Source organism: Gopherus evgoodei, chromosome 5, assembly GCF_007399415.2.
Source record: "Gopherus evgoodei ecotype Sinaloan lineage chromosome 5, rGopEvg1_v1.p, whole genome shotgun sequence".
NCBI lineage: Eukaryota > Metazoa > Chordata > Testudines > Testudinidae > Gopherus > Gopherus evgoodei.
This window is the reverse complement of record NC_044326.1, coordinates 85,747,999-85,771,653: the sequence shown is the minus strand read 5'-3', so window position 1 is coordinate 85,771,653 and position 23,655 is coordinate 85,747,999. Positions and strand designations below refer to the sequence as shown.

The 23,655-nt window shown below is 43.5% G+C and overlaps 1 protein-coding gene across 5 annotated transcripts in view; it reads left to right on the top strand.

Annotated features, from left to right (window-relative positions):
• The first annotated feature begins 8,140 nt into the window (after positions 1-8,140).
• DCLK2 (doublecortin like kinase 2) overlaps positions 8,141-23,655 on the top strand; it is a 144,340-nt gene continuing 128,825 nt past the window's right edge. For all 5 annotated transcript variants that reach the window (XM_030564331.1, XM_030564326.1, XM_030564330.1 and 2 more), the window contains exon 1: positions 8,141-8,576. In XM_030564331.1, coding sequence (XP_030420191.1) covers positions 8,156-8,576 — 421 coding nt within the window. In that variant the 5' untranslated portion in view covers positions 8,141-8,155. The remainder of the gene's footprint in view (positions 8,577-23,655) is intronic.

Here is a 23,655-nt window from a genome sequence, read left to right as displayed (position 1 = left end):
TGCATGAAAATATGGGGAAACCAATTAAAAAAAAAAAGAACTGTTGAAACATGAAGATATAGGCACATTCTTGACCCTTACCAAAATCCCTTCAACTTCCTGATATGTCAAAATAAATGGTTGGGTTCTGAGGACCCAGACATTTCAGAAATTACCTCTGCTGCAGAGTGGATCACTGGGCAGAGAAGGGAGTCTCCCAAAGAAGTGCAGTTGGAAGTTGTCAAGGTTCCTTCCCCACTCTGAACTTTAGGGTACAGATGTGAGGACCTGCATGGACACTTCTAAGCTTAATTACTAGCTTAGATCTGGTATCACTGCCCACCCCCCCCAAGGATCCCCTTTTTCCCTGTGTAGTCTTGAGGGACTTCACCAATTCCCTGGTGAACACAGATCCAAACCCTTTGAATCTTAAAACAAGGAGAAATTAACCATCCCTCCTCCTTTTACCCCCATCAATCCCTGGTGAGTCCAGATCCAATCCCTTTGGATCTAAAAAAACAAGGAAAAATCAATCAGGTATTAAGAAAAAAGGCTTTTAATTAAAGAAAAGAAAGGTAAAAGAAAACCCTCTGGGAGAGATTAGCATACCAGCTACTCTCAGACAACAGATTCAAAACACAGAGGATGTTCGCCTGGGCACAAATTTAGTTACACCAAAAAAAAAAAATACTCAAAAACCCAATTTGATTCTACCTCAATTTGCATAAGACAGGCTACAAATAAATAAACAAACCTATTTATTCCTTTCTAAAACTTACTACTCTGATCAGAGGCTGGTTCCTTGATCTTTTTCACTCCGGCTGAAACTGAAACTCTCGAACAAAGGAAAAAAAACTTCCCTCCTTCCTTTTGAAACATCTTGTTCCCCCATTGGTTTTTCTGGTCAGAAGTTAGTTAGGCTAGGTGAACTTTTTAACCCTTTACAGGTAAAAGAGGCATTAACCCTTAACCATCTGTTTATGACAGAAGTACTTCTACACTCCTTTGGGCATCTCTGCCAGTCAGCAGTTTAATTTCCATTTGCAGAAGCTGCATCAGGGTTGTGCTGAATCAGACTGAGTGTCCTAATCACACACCCTTCCAACCAACATTGATGAGCATTTGTTTTATTTCATCTAGAGTTGGTGCAAACAGTTCACAGACATGCCTTTTGGCTTGGATATAACAATGTTACAACAATTGCCAATGGACCACACTGTAGAAAACATTGTACCTAAAGAATCAGTGCATAATTTATTTCTATATGTAAATATTTATTACAGTGTGTAACAGGGCAGGACTCACCCCTGCAGCCCTTCCTGCTAGTCTATAGGAATTAACTCTGATTCCAGCTCCGCAATGCCCTCTGCAGGCCAGTGTCCTACTTGCCGCTGGGCCCAAGTCCCTCCAGAAACCTGGTATCCCTTTCAGGGCAGGGTGCTGCCCCCTGGCAGTACCCCCCCATATCTATCCCCCCCTCACCTCAGTGGCTACTGCCAGTCAACATCTAGCCCCTGCTCACTGGGGCAGACTGTAATCTGTAAAGGCCACTCATTATTGGCAAGGGGTTTTTTGGACCTGTTGCTTCTGCCTGCCCTTGGGCTACCCTCTGCAATCCTAGTACCTTCTTTGGCCTTTAACAAGGCCTGCAGCCTAGGGGGTTTCTAGGTTGGAGCAGCCCAGTTCCTCTGGCCTTCCCCCAGCCCTGCTCCAGTCTTGGTTTCTGCTCAGCTTCCAAGCAGCCAGACCCTTTCCTCTCTACCACTAGAGAGAGACTCTGTGTGCTCCTAGCCCACTGCCCTCTTATAAGGGCCAGCTGGGAGCTGACTGGGGCATGGCCACATCTGTGGCTGGTTCCCCAATCAGCTGAGGCTTTCTTCCTTGCCACAGCCCTCTCCCCAGGCTATTTTAAGCCTTTTAAGGCAGGAGCTGGTAACCACCCTGCTATACAGTGTAAGAAATTAGTAAATTTTAGTGTACTTAGCTGTAAATACCTTTCAAAATACTAACAGTTATGTATTATATTTATAAAGTAGTAAGAGGACAAATTATCTGCTAGTATGAAAGGGTGAATTTGCATTGAAGTCAATGTAACTGCATTCATTACAAGAGCAGAGAATTTAATGCATGGTGTTTGAAATATACTAGGCAAAGTCAACAGAGTATTTTCATACACACACACACAAAATTAGGGCAATTTTGAACTGGGTCCTAAAGTGCATGAGGACTAGAGCTAGCTGAGTTTTTAAGAATAAGAGTAATGTGGGTGTGCTTCTTTGCACATATGAGAAGGTGGGTAACATTGTACCTAGATACTACTGATGACCATATTTAAAAATGCAACAAATAAATTAGAAAAATATTGCATATTCTGTAATCTGGACATCTTGGATTTGGGGAGGTAAGAGATATGTTATTGTCAAAGCTAGAGGAGAGGATTTCAGCCTATGAAGAATCAAGGCAATGACATCAGAATTTGCCTCTTCTGCAGTGTGGACCACTGGACAAATGCACCACAGAATCAGTGATATACCTGAGATACATTGATGAATTTTCATCCTTTGGACAGATGACTTAAACTCCCTCATAGATTTCCACCACAATTTCAACAACCACCCGTCTATTAAACTACAATTTCCTGGACACCGTGATCAGCCTCAACAATGGAACTCAACAGACAACTATATACAAGAAACCCATAGATCACCAGACTACCTTCATAGATCCATTAACCACCCCACACACACTAAGAAATCTGTTATCTACCACCGGGCACTCAGATACTACAGAATATGCTCCGAGGAGAAAGTCCAGATATATACCTGAACACACTCAAAAGTACCTTCACCAAACAAGACTCCACCAGAAAAGTAGATCAGATCATGGAATGAGCCACCCAAATACCCTGAGATAACCCACCTCACTACAGAAATAAAACCATCTTCTGACTGCATGCCCATTGTTGTCACTTATCACTCAATATTGGAACCCGTACAGGGAAAATCACCAAATAACTATAACCCATATTAATGGGGACCCCTTAAAGAAGTCTTTGCTGTATCCCCTCTTCCACCTTTCAGCCTCTCCAAGCTCAACAACAGAAGCAAGCTCCCCACAGATCAGGACACACCAATTCAAAGCAGCACCAGACCTGCCAGAAAAACAGATGCAAAACTTGAAGACATATCTCCACTGCTACAAGGATCAACAACCAGGGGCAGCTCCAGGCCCCAGCACGCCAAGCGCATGCTTGGGGTGGCATGCCGCGGGAGGCGCTCTGCCGGCCGCCGGGAGGGCGGCAGGCAGCCTTCGGCGGTATGCCTGCGGAGGGTCCACTGGTCCCGTGGCTTTGGTGGAGCCGCAGGACCAACGGACCCTCCACCGGCATGCCTGCGGGAGGTCCAACGGAGCCGCAGGACTGGCGAATGGCAGAGCGCTCCCCACGGCATGCTGCCATGCTTGGGGCAGCGAAATGTCTAGAGCCGCCCCTGTCAACACCCCTCTCCCACACACAAAATTCCTTTCATTCATAAGTACTACACGTGCCTAACACAACATGTGATGTACCTCATCCAGTGCCCTAAAAGCCCCAGTAACAACTATATGGATGAAACCAGACACTCTTGAATGAATTCACATAGGAAAATGATAAAAGACAAAAACACCATATCAACTATGGATGAAAACTTTTCACAAAGGGATCACTCTGTATCTGACCTATCAGTTCACATCCTCAAAGGAAACCTATGCAACACTTTCAAAAGATGATCTAAGGAGCTTAAATTCATAACTTTGTTAGACACTAAAAATCATGGTCTGAATAGAGACACTGGATTTATGGCTTATTACAACAATCTATAATTCATTAACAACCCCCACCATCAGCTACCTTCCTCCCTCTCATCCTCCCCCCAAACACTTCCTTTTCCTCCTGTGATTGGAGGGGTATTAACAGGCCACTGCAACTTGAATGGTCCCTTGAAATCTGTGTTAACTACTTATGCTAAACAATGTGTGCCATCTTGTATTTAGCTGTGACACTCTGCGTACATTTCCCAGACCTGAAGAAAAGTTCTCTGTAAGTTCAAAAGCTTGTCTCTCTCACCAACAGAAGCGGGTCCAATAAAAAATATTACCTCACCCATTTTGTCTCTCTAATATTCTGGGACCAACACAGCTACAACAACACAGCATATATAGAAACTTTAGGTGAGTCATACAGAAGTATTAAGTTAAAAAAACATAACTTGCAGAGAAATATAATTCCTGACATATTTCTTAAGGTAATAACAGAAGAAAAGAATATGTGTTTCTCTAAGATATTAACTTAGCTATCAATTTAGACTTTATTACACATGATAATGGAAGAGTGAAGTCACTGAGAACTAAGCACTCCTGGGTCTGCTTGAAAAATTAAAGGACTGAAAGAAATTCCCTTTAATATTTTATCTTCACTAAATTTTATTTAAACTGGACCATAATGCATCCTACGCATGTTAAATAAGTAAGTTAAATATAGATAAAAGCATCCCAGTCATATCTCTAGTGCCATAGAGTTCAGTCACACATAGCAGTACGAATAACCACCAAAATGATAAAAGATACATAAAGTGAAGGTCTTATCTCAACAAGGACATAAGAAAGATTTTCATAATATACTTCACTTTATTTATAATTGCATTAGAATGTCCGTGTATTCTTAGGAGACTCTCGTATTGTTTAAATGCAAGTATTCAATAACAAAGAACATCTGATTTTTGAAAGATCAAAGTGAATGTTTCAGTTGTGAGCCTTACCAAAAAAGTAATATTAATGGAATAGTTTTGAGTATAGTGCTGTACATATGTGAAAATGCTACTTTAACAAAGACAGCTAAGAGGTGCAAGAGAATACAGAAATAAAAGAAACAGATTAACTGGTTTCGGATGACGTTCTAACAATTTTAAAATTCAGGAAACCTTAAAGCTGCCATAAATTGATCAAAATATGCTTTAAAAGTAACAATTTGACAAATGCAACACCTGGGGCATGATTTACTAAGTACCAAGCAACATTAAAAACACCTGCTTCTCTTGAAAATGTCTAATGTAAACAAGAAATGTTTTTATTCATTTGACTGTCTCAGTATGTGCAGCAATAGGCTGCTCTCATTTGTTGAATATCCTTATCCATAAAAATATGGAATAAATTCAACACTCAACTCAAATTAGAAAATACTATTTACTGATTTGTAATTAATAAGCAGAGCAGATTCCCACACATATTTAGAGACCAGGGCAGGACTGGGTTGGATTGAGGCAATCTGCAGCCCTAAACACACCTGACAAGTCCTATCATTACTATATTACTGTAACTCCACCCCATACTTGGAATAGTAGCAGTGGGGGAGACCCTCAGCTCCTAGAGCCAGGAGCAGCAGTGGAGGGGGACACTTTTCTCTCTCCAGGAGTGGCACAGGGATCCTTTCTCCCTCCCAACAGGCAGCAGCAGGGCTCCATAGTATTTGCCTCAGAAGTTAGGGTATATCTATTTGTGTGGTGGTGGGTTGAGTCCTCTGCACTGTTCTCCTCTGTCATATCATGAGTTCTCTGGTGGAGCTTTCCTGAGATGTGGGATTTGGGGTTCTAAACCCCATTGAGATACATGGCGGAATTAACAAATCTTAAAGCTACTGTTTTAGACTGCACGCTTTTAAGAAATATGTTGCTTTTTCAAGGTTGTTTTTTGACAACCGTAAATATTAGAAACTCTTTTTAAAATGAAATCTTAGCTTGTTATGTAGTCACATGACTCCAGGAACTGGGGCTCTAGGTACTGGTTTATAACATAAATACAGACCTGATACTAAAATTAGTAACCTAGGTAAGGAAATGTTTAAAAAATATTAATATTTTATCCCCTCCTCAATGACAATATTTATTTCAAAACAGTAAAGAAACCAAGTAACCGGAAGCTAACTGGGCTGGTGACCTAAAACACAAAGGCCAAATTTTAAGCTCAATTACACTAGTAAAAACCCCCAGAATAATTCCATTGAGGTCAATGTTGTCACAATATTGTAACTAAAAGGAGAACTCAGACATAAATATTTAAGACAAATAAGTTCTGAGCAATATACTTTTTATCTAGATAGCTTGATTCTGATTTCACTTATACCACAGAAATACCATTAACTTACATAGATGTGAGAGCAGAATCTGGCCTCGTGTCCTTGTGACTTGAGAGGATGTTTTACCACAAGAAGGTAATGTATTTTCAACTATGTAATTTAATTTTCCTCCCCGACATATAGTAGGTGCATCAGCAAAACAAAGGAACACAGCAAGTGGGAGTGTGACAAGATCCTCAGTTCTGTCCTTGATTTTCCCTGCTTTTGCCAGGTTTGAGTGGCAGGGCTTGTCCTCACTGAAGTTAACTAGCTCTTACCTGGGAGCTGCTCTAACCTCCCTCCCATCCACACACACAGCTTTAATTCCCTGTGATGGTGCTTTACACACTAGCTGGCTAACCCCTACCAAATTCACAGTCCATTTTGGTCAATTTTATGGTAATAGGATTTTTAAAATTGTAATTTTATTTCAGCTATGTAAATCTGAAATTTCAGGGCACTGTAACTGTAGGGGCACTGACCCAAAATAGAGTTGTAGGATGAGTTGTGGTACTGCTACCCTTACTTCTGCACTGCTGCTGGTGGTGATGCTGCCTTTAGAGCTAGGCAGCTAGAGAGCAGTGGCTGCTGGCAAGCCAGCTGCTGCCAGCAGCAGCACAGAAGTAAGGATGGCATGGTATGGTATTGCCACCCTTACTTTTGCACTGGTGTTGGCAGGGCACTACCTTCAGAGCTGGGCACTTGGCCAATAGCTGCTGCTTTCCAGCCACCCAGCTCTGAAGGCAGCACAGAAGTAAGGTTGGCAATACTATGACCTCTTAAAATAATCTTGCAACCCACATGCAACTGCCTTTTGGGTCAGGCCCCCCTCAGTTGGAGAAACATTGTGAAATCTGTATAGTGTAAGGTAAAAACACACAAAAGACCAGAATTCATGATCCCTAAGGCGTTTTTTATGGCTGTGAATTTGGTAGGGCTCTAGGTACAAGCTACTGCCTGAGTGCAGTTTACAATGGGGTTGATAACAGGCAGCTCCTGCTCAAAGCCAGCTGGGCTCATTAGTCCGGGAGTTGGTGTTTGTCTAGGACCCGGGAGAAGCCCTCGCCTACCTCACACGCTGCATTGCCATTAACGCGGACTGGCTGGGTTGCAGTCGCAGCTCGCTCCTCCTGTCGGAGCCTCAGCGCCCGGTTATAGAAGTCGCCGGCATAGAAAGGCGTGGGGGGGGGGAAACGAGGGGGCCGGGCTTTAGCTTTTGCACAGGGCAGTTCCGCTAACAGTCTTCCCCAGCTGCTGCTCCTACACACTGGAGCTGTGCAGGGCGGGACCGCTGACTCGGGGGCTGTCTGCTCCCGGAGGAGCCTGGATTTGTGCTTCTCCTCTGCGCCTTGGTGGCGACCAGCAGCCGCGTGAGACATCCCCCTGCCTGCAATCCGCCCATGTGATCCGAGCCCCGCTGGCTCCCGGCGCGCTGTGGGAGGCAATTGGAGCTGGGCATTCCGGATTGGAAGGCGCTGGGAGCGGGCGGGAGAGAGATGCCTTCCCCACCCCCACCTCCTCCGCAGAGAATGGCATGATTGGGGACATCATGGCTAGCAGCATCCTCTTTATTGTGTGAGACTGTGTGGCCACAGCGAGGAGCTAGCAGCCCCCGCTAGCAACTCCTCAGCCTCCCGAAGTTTGTGCCCTGTGTCCTAGCTGCTGCTGCTGCTGCTGTGTCCGGCCGCGAGGCGCTGAGTTAGGCTTTCCTTAGGCAGGCAGCAGGGATGCGTTTGTGAGTGGGTGCATGTGTGTCTTACTAGGGGGGCAAAGATCATCCCACCGCAGGTCAGTTAGTCCCAAGGGCAACGTTGGCGCTTAGGAGTGTAAATACTGAGGAGGGTAGGTACAGCTCTCTCGCCAGATCCTTCCAGGCGGGGTGGCTCGGCGTGATGCTAAATTAGGTGTGCGCTGTATCTGCACGCCCTGAGCCAGGCTTAGTGGCAGGTTTCTGGGGACTCGGCCCGGGGGGGGGTCTGAGGCAAAAGCAGGGGGACTAGCTGTTGGAAGGGGGGGAGGGTGCAATAAATGGCCAGCAACAGGAGCATTGAGCTGGAACACTTTGAGGAGCGGGACAAAAGGCAGCAGCGCTTGGGGGCCCGCAGAGCGGGGACCGGCTCGAGTTGCAGCAGCAGCTCCGGGCCCAAGGGGAACGGGCTCATTCCAAGCCCCGCGCACAGCGCCCACTGCAGCTTCTACCGCACGCGGACGCTGCAGGCCCTCAGCTCGGAGAAGAAAGCAAAGAAAGCCCGGTTCTACCGCAATGGGGACAGGTACTTCAAGGGCTTGGTGTTTGCCGTTTCCAGCGACCGCTTTCGCTCCTTCGATGCTCTCCTGATCGAGCTCACCAGGTCGCTGTCGGACAATGTGAACCTGCCCCAGGGGGTCCGCACCATCTACACCATTGATGGCAGCAGGAAACTCACCAGCTTGGAGGAGCTAGTGGAAGGTAAGAGAGACACCTGCAGCTGCTGAGGAGTAAAATCTAGGCTGCACAGGAGGGTTGGCTCTTGAGAGGGGCATTGCTCAGGCTGGTCTGACCTGTTATTTTACCTTGTATTCCTGTAAGGTACCTTCTCTTGTTATTCCCCCAGTATGCTGTGCCTTCCCAGTCCCACCCTATCTACACAAGACATTCACCTTATCCTGTTGTGTTTTCTCTGTCTAAATACACAAGGCACCTTAGCAAGAGAGGAGTTACTTAAGGCTGAATTCTGTAACTCCATTGGCTTTAATCCAGAGTTAATCTGGATTTACACTGGTGTGGAATTTGGCTCCCTTGCATCTGTAGAGGTTTTCTTAAAAAACAAACAAACAAAAAACTAATGAATCTTTGGGAGGTAGGTAAGTATTAACTTTCTTTTAGAAGCACAAAGAGGACATAGGTGCAGAGAAGCTGCCCAGAAGCACAGGCCTAGTCAGTAAAAGAGCTGCATTTTTTGTTTTGTGCCTATTCCCCTACCTACACCATTCTGCTTCCTACCTATCCCCAGCCCCCTCTCACTGGTGTTTCCCTGTGGCTTACCCAGAGGTACCCTATGATAGTGTTTATTTGATCTGATGCGATTAACTAATTGGCTGACATTTTGTTTCAACTATAGGATTAGTAATACATTTTCAGGATGTGTTCCAGATATTTTTATTTGTTTGAGAAGGGAAATGTTATAATTTAACTCCCATAACATTGTTTTATATTAATATTACTGTTTCACCCATGGCAATTCAGACTTGTTCAGAACAAGAGAAAGCCCTTGCATTGTAAAATACTCTGAAAACAGTCATCCTGTAGGAGCCTTGATATTTATATTTTGGCATGTAAGGGACCAAACTGGAGGCTGTGAACCGGGCTTCACTTTTTCAGAAGTGACTTAGGACTAAGATCCTAATGACTTTCGGTGACACTTAGGATCTGATGGGCCAAACTATTAAAGGTGTTTTGAAGATGCAGCTTGGCATCTAGTGGAGTATTGAAAAGTGCCTAATTCCTATTAAAATTTATGGGAGCCAGGTGCTGAGGCACTTTTGAAAATCTCAGTAGGCAGCTGTCTGCATTCTAGGTGCTGAAATACATATATGGGCAGTTGCTCTTATTGAAGAAGACTCCTCTGATTTGTAAGGCAATGGCACTTGCTTTAAGCAGGGATAGGAGAATCTTGTGGAGTTCTTGCAGACTAATCCTGGTTTTTGCAAACCTTGTCTATAACATAACACCCATAATCCTCCTCCAATCTCCTTTTTTTAAAAAGGGACGATTCAATTAAAAATTCGAGTTAAAAGATACCTGTGCTGCATGTTTGGATATGCAGTAGGTAGGCTGGTATAAGTGGGTGCTCTTTGTATGATGTATAGATAGTTTCCATCAACATTTTCATTAGTTGCTTGCTCTCTACTTATTTTTTCCATTTTTTTTAATTGGACTTTGTTCCCCCTGTGGTCTCTTTTCCATGGTCTTGCCTAAGCAGAATTTTCAGTATCATTTGAGTCACTCTTTCCAACACCAGGAGTGAAATCCTGGCCCTGTTTAAGTCAATGAGACCAGAATGTCACCTTAGATGTTTAAGTGAATATGAAATTAGACAAAAGAAGTTTGCCTATCTCTAGTCTAAAAATGGATGCCTGGTAAAAGTGATCTTTTAAGTCGGAGTGGGAAAAGCCGGAGGCCACATCCTGGCCCTTCAGACATTTTAATCTGGCCCTTGAGCTCCTGCCACGGAGCAGGGTCCAGGGCTTGCCCTGCTCTGCACATGCCGTGGCTCCACACAGTTCCCAGAAGCAGCGGCATGTCCCCCCTTTCAGCTCCCACACGTAGAGGCAGCCAAGGGGCTCCACACGCTGCCCTCATCCCAAGTGCCACCTCCACAACTCACATGGACTGAGAACTGTGGCCAATGGGAGATGCAGAGGCGGCACCTGTGAATGGGGCAGTGTGCAGAGCCACCTGGCCACACTTCCATGTAGGAGCCGGAGTGGGGGATATGCTGCTGCTTCTGGGAGCTGCTTGAGATAAGTGCCTCCCAGAGCCTGTACCCCTGACCCCATCCTGCACTTCAACCCCCTGCCCTAGCCCAGATCCCATTTCTACCCTTTGAGCCCTTCAGTCCCAACCCAGAGAACCCTCCTGCACCCCCAACCCTTCATCCTCATCTCCAGCCCCACCCCAGAGCCCACACCCTCATCTGGAGCCCTCACCCTAACCCTCTGTGCCACTCCGGAGCCCCCTCCTACACTCTGAACTCCTACCTTCTGGCCCCACCCCAGAACCCTCACTCTGTCCCACACCCAAACCCCCAATTTTATGAGCATTCATGTTCTGCCATACAATTTCCATACCCAGATGTGGCCCTTGGGCAAAAAAGTTTGCCCACCCCTGTTTTAAATAATAGTTAAACAAATTTTTTTTGGCATTAAATTTATCTATTAAAGTGGTTTCATGAAGGAGGGATTGCCTGTTTTAGGTGGCTTTTAGTACAGTTATTGTTAAAACTGATTGATTCCTATCAGGGTCATTATAAACTTTCATCCATAGTATCTTTTTGTTTTTTTATCATGTACTGGTTAGAATCATCGGGACAAATTCTGCTTCTATACCTCTGCAGTCTTATTAATTTAGGTGGGGTTTTTAGGGTGCCGTTGAGGCCAGTATTTGTCCTTTTTTTCTGTGGCACCTTATAGACTAACAGATGTTTTGGAGCATGAGCTTTCGTGGGTGAATACCCACTTCCTCAGATGCATGTAATGGAAATATCCAGGGGCAGGTATATATATGTGTGCTAGCAAGCAAGCTAGAGATAACGAGGTCAGTTCATTCGGGGGGGGTGAGGCCCTGTTCTAGCAGTTGAGGTGTGAAAACCAAGAGAGGAGAAACTGGTTCTGTAATTGGCAAGCCATTCACAGTCTTTGTTCAATCCTGAGCTGATGGTGTCAAATTTGCAGATGAACTGAAGCTCAGCAGTTTCTCTTTGAAGTCTGGTCCTGAAGTTTTTTTGCTGCAGGATGGCCACCTTAAGGTCTGCTATAGTGTGGCCAGGGAGGTTGAAGTGCTCTCCTACAGGTTTTTGTATATTGCCATTCCTAATGTCTGATTTGTGTCCATTTATCCTTTTCCGTAGAGACTGTCCAGTTTGGCCGATGTACATAGCAGAGGGGCATTGCTGGCATATGATGGCGTATATTACATTGGTGGATGTGCAGGTGAATGAACCAGTGATGGTGTGGCTGATCTGGTTAGGTCCTGTGATGGTGTCGCTGGTGTAGATATGTGGGCAGAGTTGGCATCGAGGTTTGTTGCATGGATTGGTTCCTGAGCTAGAGTTATTATGGTGTGGTGTGCAGTTACTGGTGAGAATATGTTTCAGGTTGGCAGGCTGTCTGTGGGCAAGGATTGGCCTGCCACCCAAGGCCTGTGAAAGTGTGGGATCATTGTCCAGGATGGGTTGTAGATCCTTGATGATGCGTTGGAGGGGTTTTAGCTGGGGGCTGTATGTGATGGCCAGTGGAGTCCTGTTGGTTTCTCTCTTGGGTTTGTCTGTCCTATCTCGGGGACTCTCTTTCTGCCCTGCCACCCCCACCAACATGATACAGTTCTGTGGCGATCTGGAAGCCTACTTTCACCGTCTCCGACTCAAAGAATACTTCCAGGACAACACTGAACAGTGCACTGATACACGGGTGCCCTCCCACCAACAGCACAAGAAAAAGAACTCCACATGGACTCCTCCTGAGGGTCGAAATGACAGCCTGGACCTATACATTGAATGCTTCCGCCGGCGTGCACAGGCAGAAATCGTGGAACAACAACATCGCTTGCCTCACAACCTAAGTCGTGCAGAACGCAATGCCATCCACAGCCTCAGAAACCACCCTGACATTATAATCAAAGAGGCTGATAAAGGAGGTGCCATTGTCATCATGAACAGGTCTGACTATCAAAAGGAGGCAGCCAGACAACTCTCCAATACCAAATTCTACAGGCCACTTCCCTCAGATCCCACTGAGGAATACACTAAGAAACTACTGCATCTACTCAGGACACTCCCTACACTAACACCAGAAGAAATCAACATACCCCTAGAGCCCCGACCAGGGTTATTCTATCTACTACCCAAGATCCACAAACCCGGCAATCCTGGACGCCCCATCATCTCGGGCATTGGCACTCTCACTAAGGACTGTCTGGATATATGGACTCTCTACTCAGACCCTATGCCACCAGCACTCCCAGCTATCTCCGTGACACCACTGATTTCCTGAGGAAACTACAATGCATTGGTGACCTCCCAGAAAACACCATCCTAGCCACCATGGATGTAGAGGCTCTCTACACAAACATCCCACACACAGATGGAATACAAGCTGTCAGGAACACTATCCCCGATGATGCCACAGCACAACTGGCTGCTGAGCTCTGTGCCTTTATACTTACACACAACTATTTCAAATTTGATGACAATATATATCTCCAGATCAGTGGCACTGCTATGGGCACCCGCATGGCCCCACAATATGCCAATATCTTCATGGCCGACCTGGAACAACGCTTCCTCAGCTCTCGTCCACTCACACCTCTTCTCTACCTACGCTACATTGATGACATCTTCATCATCTGGACCCATGGGAAGGAGACTCTGGAAAAATTCCACCATGATTTCAACAGCTTCCACCCCACCATCAACCTCAGCCTGGACCAATCTACACGGGAGGTCCACTTTCTTGACACCACGGTGCAAATAAGTGATGGTCACATTAACACCACCCTATATCGAAAACCCACCGACCGCTATGCCTACCTTCATGCCTCCAGCTTCCATCCCGGGCACATCACACGATCCATTGTCTACAGCCAAGCACTGAGGTACAACCGCATCTGCTCTGACCCCTCAGACAGAGACCAACACCTACAAAATCTCCACCAAGCATTCTCAAAACTACAATACCCACACGAGGAAATAAGGAAACAGATCAACAGAGCCAGACGTGTACCCAGAAGCCTCCTACTGCAAGACAAACCCAAGAGAGAAACCAACAGGACTCCACTGGCCATCACATACAGCCCCTAGCTAAAACCCCTCCAACGCATCATCAAGGATCTACAACCCATCCTGGACAATGATCTCACACTTTCACAGGCCTTGGGTGGCAGGCCAATCCTTGCCCACAGACAACCTGCCAACCTGAAACATATTCTCACCAGTAACTGCACACCACACCATAATAACTCTAGCTCAGGAACCAATCCATGCAACAAACCTCGATGCCAACTCTGCCCACATATCTACACCAGCGACACCATCACAGGACCTAACCAGATTAGCCACACCATCACTGGTTCATTCACCTGCACATCCACCAATGTAATATACGCCATCATATGCCAGCAATACCCCTCTGCTATGTACATCGGCCAAACTGGACAGTCTCTACGGAAAAGGATAAATGGACACAAATCAGACATTAGGAATGGCAATATACAAAAACCTGTAGGAGAGCACTTCAACCTCCCTGGCCACACTATAGCAGACCTTAAGGTGGCCATCCTGCAGCAAAAAAACTTCAGGACCAGACTTCAAAGAGAAACTGCTGAGCTTCAGTTCATCTGCAAATTTGACACCATCAGCTCAGGATTGAACAAAGACTGTGAATGGCTTGCCAATTACAGAACCAGTTTCTCCTCTCTTGGTTTTCACACCTCAACTGCTAGAACAGGGCCTCATCCCCCCCGATTGAACTGACCTCGTTATCTCTAGCTTGCTTGCTAGCACACATATATATACCTGCCCCTGGATATTTCCATTACATGCATCTGAGGAAGTGGGTATTCACCCACGAAAGCTCATGCTCCAAAACATCTGTTAGTCTATAAGGTGCCACAGGATTCTTTGCTGCTTTTACAGATCCAGACTAACACGGCTACCCTCTGATACTTGTCCCTTTTTTGTTATATGCTCATTGAGTGTGCCCTTTTGTTTTATTCATCAGATGCACAGCAACAGCAATAATACCGCTATTGAAAAATCACTTTCATGGTTCTCTAAGTAAAATAAAAGGGAAAAAAAAATTCCCAATAATTTGCTCATTTATTTATGATCAACATAGCTTACAGGAATATTCAAAAAGTCCTTCAGCATCATGATTGGATTAGCATATGCTCCAATTAGCACACCAAATTTCACTAACATTAGTTTCTGTTATAGAGCTGTTTACCATGCATATAGAGAAGAGAAAACCCTGAGGCAGGAAGCATGGCGGGGCAGGGAAAAGAGTACAGAAAATGGCTCTACCATCTATAAGAGCCCATAGAAACCCTCCTTTGCAGTCAGGACTCCATCAGTTTGATGGAGAAAGACTTGTTCTTTACTTGCCCTTCCCTTCTGACCAAGCAGACTTGAATGGAAATCCACAGTGGAATTAATTAATCCTTCTAAAAGGACATTGGCAGTAGACTTGAATTGTCTCTGCACCATTAGTAGAGTTGCATATGTTGTAAATACAGTGGAAGGCTCTTGTGTATGGTAACTGATGGCCAGGTAGCAGAGCCAATGTAGCCACCTACCTCAGTCCTTCATGTCTCTGTTGGCAGGACAAGCTGTATGTACATCCTGGCCATTTCTGCTGCTGATATTGGAGCCACATTAGTTCTGATTTGTTGGCTGCAGCAGCAACTGTATCAGGTGAGCCTAAAGAGAGCCCCGAGCCTCTGTGACCAAGCCAGTAGGTGCTTTGTTAAGCTTGTCTCAGCTCAGAGTCACTCTTTACAGCTCTAGACAGATCCAGTGCAGATGAGCACTTTAAGGCAAATTTGCTTTTTTGTCAGTTTGGCATATAAGAACTGGCTGATCAGACTCTGTGTCATGATATTCTATATCAGCTAAATTGAGATGCTGCATGCTTTGTTGTGGGCTTGGGCACATACAGTAAGAAATTCTATTGACATTTAAAAAAAAATCAGGCACTACTGTTCTTGTTGTTTGTTTAATGTATATAGTGTGCCTATAACTTATCTATAGCCACAAACAAATTCAACAGCACACATCACAACAATAACCTAACAACTGCCACTTAAAAATTTCACATCCTTCAGCAAGTCTGGTTAAACATGCTTCGCATCATGTTCTGAAGGGTGTGCAAACTCATGGTCTGCTGAACCAGAGATGCTGAGCACATTCCACAGAGACTGGTCTGTTCCCAGCTCCAATAGATATAAATATCTCTGGATTGTCAATTTGACAACTCAGGTGCCTGCAGAGAATGTGAGGAGAGAGGAATCTCTAAGGTTCTGATTCTGCTTATGTTGGAGTTAATGGAAGCCGGGCTGTGTCCTTTAATATACAGGGCCCAAGTGTGCTTGGCAAAATCATCAATAGGGTGAGCTGTTGGGAATAGGGAGAATAAGATTTTATTTGGGATACACCCTCTTGCTAAACCCATGTTTCTCACCTCTATAGTATATATCCTTGTTTGAGAACAGCAGGATATTGTGTGTGTAATTTCTCCTCATCCTTCTGTTGATGTGATGCACACACTTAATATATGTGACACCAATAAAATATTCTTGGTTTGAGGTAACAGGATTCCCACGAGCATTTTTATATTTCACCTTTATATAGCCATAGTGGAACAACTTTTTTTTCTTTTTCTTCCTTCCCGCTCCCAATGATTAATTGGTTGAGTGTGGGACATAAGATCAGTTTGCAGAAATTGAGGTATATCTGAGATGTCTAGATAGGTGTCTAGTTTTTTAATTCATGAAATGACTTTATATTACCACTATGTTGTCTAGGCACTGGGAATGGGGTGAAAACACACTATAATTCTTCAGTGGCAGGAGCTGGTGCTCATGACTCTCTCTGTTTCGTTAGCATCTTCTGTTTTACTTTTTATTTTTTACTGACCATGCAGCCTCTCGTTATCACATACTTAGGTTTTTCTGGAACTAGGAAAATATTGAAGCTCCTTGGCCGTTTTAACCAGGAGATTTTTTTTTTTTTTGGACTTCTGGAATAACCAGGAAAAGTGGTCTTCATCACTGATGAAACAGGCATTCTGATGTGGCAAGTGATAGGATATCTTCAGTGCTCTGCCTAGCACAAATACTCTTAATAGCATTTGCTTTCAACAGTTATAGTTAAACCTCTTGTGGTGTGTCAGCACCACTGGCAACATACTCAAAGTTGTCAAGGATGCTAGGCGCATGTACAGAAGCCCTTTGGAAGGATATAGAAAGATTCTCAATAGGGCTGTCATTATCCATGGCAGGGAGCAATGTCCCAGGATATTGTTTTATCTATCCTCAGGAGATGGCTATTTCATGTTAGCAGGGAGCAGAAGAAAGCAAACATTGGTGGGAACCAATTAGTGAGTGATCCAAGTACTTACTGCTTTTGAGTATTATTGTTGCATATCACAATATCGGGTTAATCCTGTTAAAGTACTCAAGATTATAGCTGATGTATGCTTTTATCAAGTAGGTCAAGAACATCTTTCCTTGTGCCAGAACAACCAGATGCTAGCACCAGCTGGCAATGTTTATCTTCGCTGCTTGCAAAAGGCACAACAGTTATCTTCTTGCATTGAAGTCAAAAGCCAGGGCACCTCAGAAATCATAAAGATAAAGGGCAGGGATGATCTGGCTGGTATAACACAGGAAGGTAGATACTTTTTTTAAGAACAATGCTTCTAAAATATTTGCACATCTCAAATATATGTTAACTATATTGGTGAGCTGCAATGTTTTCAGTTTACATAGGAAATGTTAGTGCAATAAACTGTTGTGATATGAACAAAACCACCAATGGGAATCTCCTTAGTATGGAAAAAATTGTAATTTATGGGAGTGTTTCTCAGGGTAGGTGTCTACTTCTTGTGGGTAAGCCAAATGATAGAATCAGCAAGCTTGATAACCTGTGGCTGTAATCATGCTTTTCAGAAAATTCTCATCTGTACCCCCTTACAAAGTAGAAGGTGAGAGCACAGGCCAGCAGAGAAAGGACTAGGTGAGAATGAGTAAGTGTGGCATCCTAGCTTCTCAAAGGGTCTGTATCTGAGGAGTTTAAGTAGATTGAGGACAAGAACATGATCATTTGTAAGTTGTCCAAGGACTTAAGAAATCAAGAAGGAAGGAAAATGAAGTTTACTAGTGCTTTGGAAATCTGGTCTCCTTTTGGTATGAAGTAGAGAAAGGATACTCTAATGATTCTTTAAATTGGAAGGTCAGAGGGAATAGTCCTCAGTAGCACTACGAAAGAGTCAGGCAGAAAGAGTTTGAACAGGGAACTGTCTGCATCCTTATTAGAAGTAATGGATGCTGTGAGAATGAGCTGAGGCTTACAAGACAGGAACACGAAGGGCAATCAGATGCCTGCTTTGACTTATGTGCCTCAAAGTAGCACACTTGTGAAAAAAAAAATGGGGACTGATGGCTCTTTCTCTGGGGACACTCATAACTGTCACCTATTCTATTCTGTTGTGTAGTTTCTCACTGAGAAGCAGGACACTTTATCTCAGCCTCAGGAGCTAATAGAAGCCCATTAACATCTAACAAACGCAAACCAAGGGCCATATCTCACCCAAGATTCTTGTTCCAAAGCTATTGTTCAGAGATTGAGTAGAATACATTTGATACCTCTCTCATATTGTCATCTCCCAGGAGTGCACATAGGTGCACATTAGGTTCTTTTAACCTAATGCTATAGTTATAATTAAGAAGCATTTTCATTCTAAGCTGACATCTTAAGTGTCTGTACATTTGCAGAAAAAACTTACCTTTTGGGCTGCTTTTCATATTTGTACTCTGCTTAAAGGCAGATTATTTAAAAATTTCAGTAACTTTAGTTTGGCCGCTTTTGTTACCTGAACTTAGGCCTGAATCCACAAAGGGACTTGGTGCTGCATTACTTAACTTCTAAGTGCTTGGAAAATCACTGAATCAACAACTGGGATCCACAAAGCCTGTATTAGGTGCCTAGACTCCCTGACCTATACAGTACTTGGAGGGAGAGAGGTGTCCTAAGAGTGGGAGGCACCAAAACCAGCATAGTAGGCAGGGTAGGGCTGAAATTCATGAATGGGAGATGAGAGAGAGAGAGAGAGAGAGAGGGGTGGAATCCTGAGCCCCTCCCCACAGTGCTAGGTGCCTAAGTCTGTCTATCTCTGATCCACAGCCAGGGAACCCTTTTCCTGTAGCATGGGAGAGGGATAGCTCAGTGGTTGTAGCATTGGCCTGCTGATTCCAGGGTTGTGAGTTCAGTCCTTGAGGGGGCCACATAAGAATCTGAGGCCAAAATCAGTACTTGGTTGTGCTAGTGAAGGCATGGGGCTGGACTTGATGACCTTTCAGGGTCCCTTCCAGTTCTATGAGATAGGAGTTAGGTGCCTGCCTTGCTCTGCACAAACTGGTTGAAGGAGGTGGCAGAGATGGTAGTTAGAACTTTTAGCTCAGTGATTAAAGCACTCACCTGGGATGTGGGAAATCTAGGTTCAATTCCTCCCTCTGCTTGACAGAGAAGATTTGAACAAGGGGTCTCCCACACTTTTCAGAAGAATGCTCTGACTGCTGAGCTATGGAACATTGAGGGAGACTCAGAGTTTCTCCTCTTAAAGCTAGTTCACTTTGTAATAATAAACAGTGATTGGAGTAAGGGTTTTGGACCTCTGAAGTGGATACCGTAACCACTGAACTCTACAGAGTCATTCACTCTCTGGCCCAATGACTTTTGAAGCTATTCCACTGTGTTTAAATATTTAAATAAGAGAGATTGAGACCATCTCCTGCTGACATAATTACCACTGCTTGTAGGAGGTGGTTTAATTATGCCAATGGGAGAACTCTCTCCCGCTAGCATAGAGCGGCTACATGGGAAAATTTATAGTGGCACAGCTGTAGCATTACAGTTTGTGCTGCTGTAAGGTCTCTAGTGTAGACATAGCCATAGGTGCCCAAGGAACTTTTTACCCTGAAAATTTAGGCACTGAGTCAGTTTAGGTGCCCGCAGGATAAAGCAGCAGCTGAGCAGTTTTGTGGATCACACTGGGACTGAAGTACTTAAATCAGGGGTTTAAACACCTAAGGCCCTTTGTGAATCTGAGACTCGGTGTTCTCTCCTTGTGTGCATTCACCCACGAAAGCTCATGCTCCAATACTTCTGTTAGTCTATAAGGTGCCACAGGACTCTTTGTCACTTTCTACAGATCCAGACTAACACGTCTACACCTCTGATACGCTTCTCCTTGTGTTGGCATTCTGAGAACTCAAGCTCTTTTGTTTTAAAAAAATTAGTATGTCCTCAGTCCTCAGTCAGGAATGTAAACTTTATTGACTGAGAAAAAAGAATACATATTGAAAAATGGTATAAGCATTTGAAAATAGTAGAGTGCACATGCCCAATGTATCTCATCAATTTAAATATGGCTGTTCAGATATGCATATCTGATTTAAAAAATAAACAAACACACACACACACAGTTACCTGTGTTTATTTGAATGCGTCTAATATTTGGGTAAATGGACTAGCCTTTGCTCTATATCTGGAGCAGTTCAGTCTTGCATCTCATGTGATGATGAAAAAAATCTCTTAATTTAAACCAAGAAAGAGAAACATGAAAAGATCCATTATTGCAATATTCTGGTTGAAGTTTTAACTGCATTTAAAAAGGAAACTGAACTACCAGGGTTCTGGAAATTATGAAGAAGATTCTGATATGTTACCTTAATGTAAATCTGGTGTAATGAGAACTGAATCTGGCCCTTTCATTTCTTGAATTCCCTAAACTTTGTGTAATTAAAATTTCCATCATAACTTTATTACTGTACTTGATAATTGTTTATACTGTAATTTGGGGGCAGGAAAGAGGAATGCTATTAAATATTAGTGTGTATAAAATTGGAGACAACTTATGGTATCTAGAAGAACTAGATGGAAGCATCTTGTGATAGTGGATGCTGATTCATACTTAGTTTCCCACTATATCATTATGCAGCTTCCAACATATAGGAAGTATGGCAAAGCACTTACTGTAAACATTTTATAATGAGACCTCTAAAATAAACTCATTGACACTCCAGGAAGTACAGTGAAGTGCATTACATCTATTCTGAACTGAGATAGCTGAATGGAATCATCATATTTTGTGAATACAGAGGGTCAGATTTTGCTGTTGTTACTTGGGTAAAACTCATAGATTCCCCCAGACTTCAATATAACTGTAAGGCTGTGTTCAGAATGGCGAGGTTTAAGTGGAATATCTGCAAATCTTCCTTTGGCAAGCTGTGTTTTTGATCATGAGACATCAGAACACTTCTGGCTTGCTTCTTAAATGTGTAGCCAGTTGGCTGTGATGTATAATGTTCATGCCATGAAAGGCACTGAGATATTTGGAAACTACTTTCCTAATGACCATATATAATCACAGGTCACATACAGTTTTATTGTGTGGTGCTGTTCAAGATTCTTTTTTTTTTTTTTTCAATTTTTTCAACTGGCTACACATTTAAGAAGCAAGCCAGAAGTGTTCTGATGTCTCATGATCAAAAACACAGCTTGCCAAAGGAAGATTTGCAGATATTCCACTTAAACCTCGCCATTCTGAACACAGCCTTACAGTTTTAGATTCCCCCAGACTTCAACATGAGTTTCACCTAAGTAACAGCAAAATATTTATTAAATAAATTTATCTGCTTAAAATCAGGGAAATAGTATATCCCAATTTTACATGAATCCAGAAAATAGTTGGTCTCAAGAACTCCCTTAATTATCATAAAAGGACAGGACCCAGCGCTCTCATTTTTTCTCTAATCTGTGCAATATCAGTTTTTACAGCTGCATAGCCAAGAGCCTGAGATTTTTGTAGGGCGTTCTGAAAACTATTCATTCAAAAGGATCCAAAAAGCCTTGGATTAGGATGTGACAGGTTTTTCTGTGAAGAATAAAATATTGGGGACATTTTTAGTTTCCCAACCCAAGGGCAAACTACTTAGGAACTTGGGTCTTATAGGCCAGTAACATTTATTCTTCATGTATAACACTCCAAACTCTGAGGCAGAGAGTACGAAACGAATTAAATTATTTGATTGTATAATGGTCCAAAACGTCAACAGATGTTCAGTCTTTTTAAACAAGCATCATAGGCCTTATTTGGGGATATCTTATTACCAGGAGGACTTCTGCACAGAAAAGATGACACTTCTTGATTGTTGCAAACACTATTCTAATAAATCTTTGGATTTTACATATGCCCCATTGAAATTACAATGCCAACTTGTGAGGCGCTTTCATACTTCTGCCAAAATAGTTCTGCAGCCTGGCTGAGCTTCCTGCAAAATAGTTTGGCTGGATACAGAAGCTAGACTGTAACCTACTTCAGTCGCGCTCATATTATTTCCACCTAATAAGCCTCTTATTGCTTAACAAAATTTCCTTTTCATCAGCGTATAGTTTGCTTTTATATTTGTAATCAGCCATGCAATATCTATGTAACAAATTTCATATTACCATCTAAAAACTGGAGAGTTGATGATTTATGTTGAATGCCAGTGTTGTGCATCAGAGGTTCCCAACTTTGGGGGATTTTTGGTGGTGCCCTGCTTCAGAGAGTCATGTCCTATGTGCACCACACTTTTTCTAAGAGAGAGTATTTCCTTGGATGCCTAGGGTCAGGGAGTCCATCCTGGCTAGATGCCCAACTGCTCCCTGGCCTGTGAGCATCCCCTGCCTGGGATATGGAAGGTGGCCTCAACTGGATGCAGAAATCCATGCTGTGCACCTCTCCTCATACTCCTGTCCCTAGGATCCCCAGAATCATTCACAGGCCACAGGCTCCTCTGGTCCTGGCTCAATGACCAGTTTGCAGGTGCAAGAGCCTGTGTTGGTAGGCAGGAACTACCTCCCAAGGGGGTACATCTGTATCTGCCCCTACAGAATGAGTGACCTGGTATAGAATCATAGAATGTCAGGGTTGGAAGGGACCTCAGGAGGTCATCTAGTTCTGCCCCCTACTCAAAGCAGGACCAATCCCCAGACAGATTTTTTGCCCCAGATCCCTAAATGGCCCCCTCAAGGATTGAACTCACAATCCTGGGTCTAGTAGGCCAATGCTCAAACCACTGAGCTATCCCTCCCCCCTCCACCTCTGGCACAGGAAGAGGCCACCAGGTCCCCTTGCTCCTCATCCGTTCCCCATTCCTCCAGCCTGGCAGCAGGAGCTGGAGCAGGACACTCAGCTAGTGAGAGAAATTATGTTATCAACAATATTTTGAAGAAACTAGGGAAAAGTCTTACCCAGTTGCATGTCCCACAGTTTGAAAGCTACTTCTGTATACTAAAGACTCGTGCTTTGTATTTTCAGCAAGGCAATTGCTATATGTATATGCTATTTGTGGCTTTTACGCATTAGCTTAAAATATTTCAAACTGTAGATTAATGTAAAGTTCACTGAATATTAAAGTCAACAGCATATTTACATACACATAATAGCTATGTTTCCAAGTATGTGGAATCATGCTAATTCTCTAGGGATGATACATTTATGAGTGAATTGAAATTTAGGGTCTGATCCAAAGGATTCCCATGATTTCTGTGGCCTTCATATCTGGTCCATAGTCTCCAGTTTAGATAATAAATCTGAAATGGGAAAACCTTCTATAGGAAAGTTGAAAAAGCAGCTAAACTTGCATTACGTTGGGTGGAATTGCCTTTTTATGCATTTGTTACATTGTATTCAATGATATTTAGAAACTATTTCATTAATATGGGTTTAAATATAGATTGTAACCTTGGGGGAAAATATTTCTGCAGATCAATGTTTGTATTTAGTGGGAGATAATAATATTCACAGCATCAGAGGATTTTTTTTGTTGTTCAGGAAATCAAAACTTTGAGTTCAAATGGATTTAAAATCCGTTGGTGTAATGGTAAATATAGCAACATATCAAATTCACTGGATTAATACATACAGAATAATCAGTGTTCACATAATGTAAAATGCTTTCAATTAAGTCCCACTCTTTCTGCAAAAGAAAGATACAGAGACAAGAACGT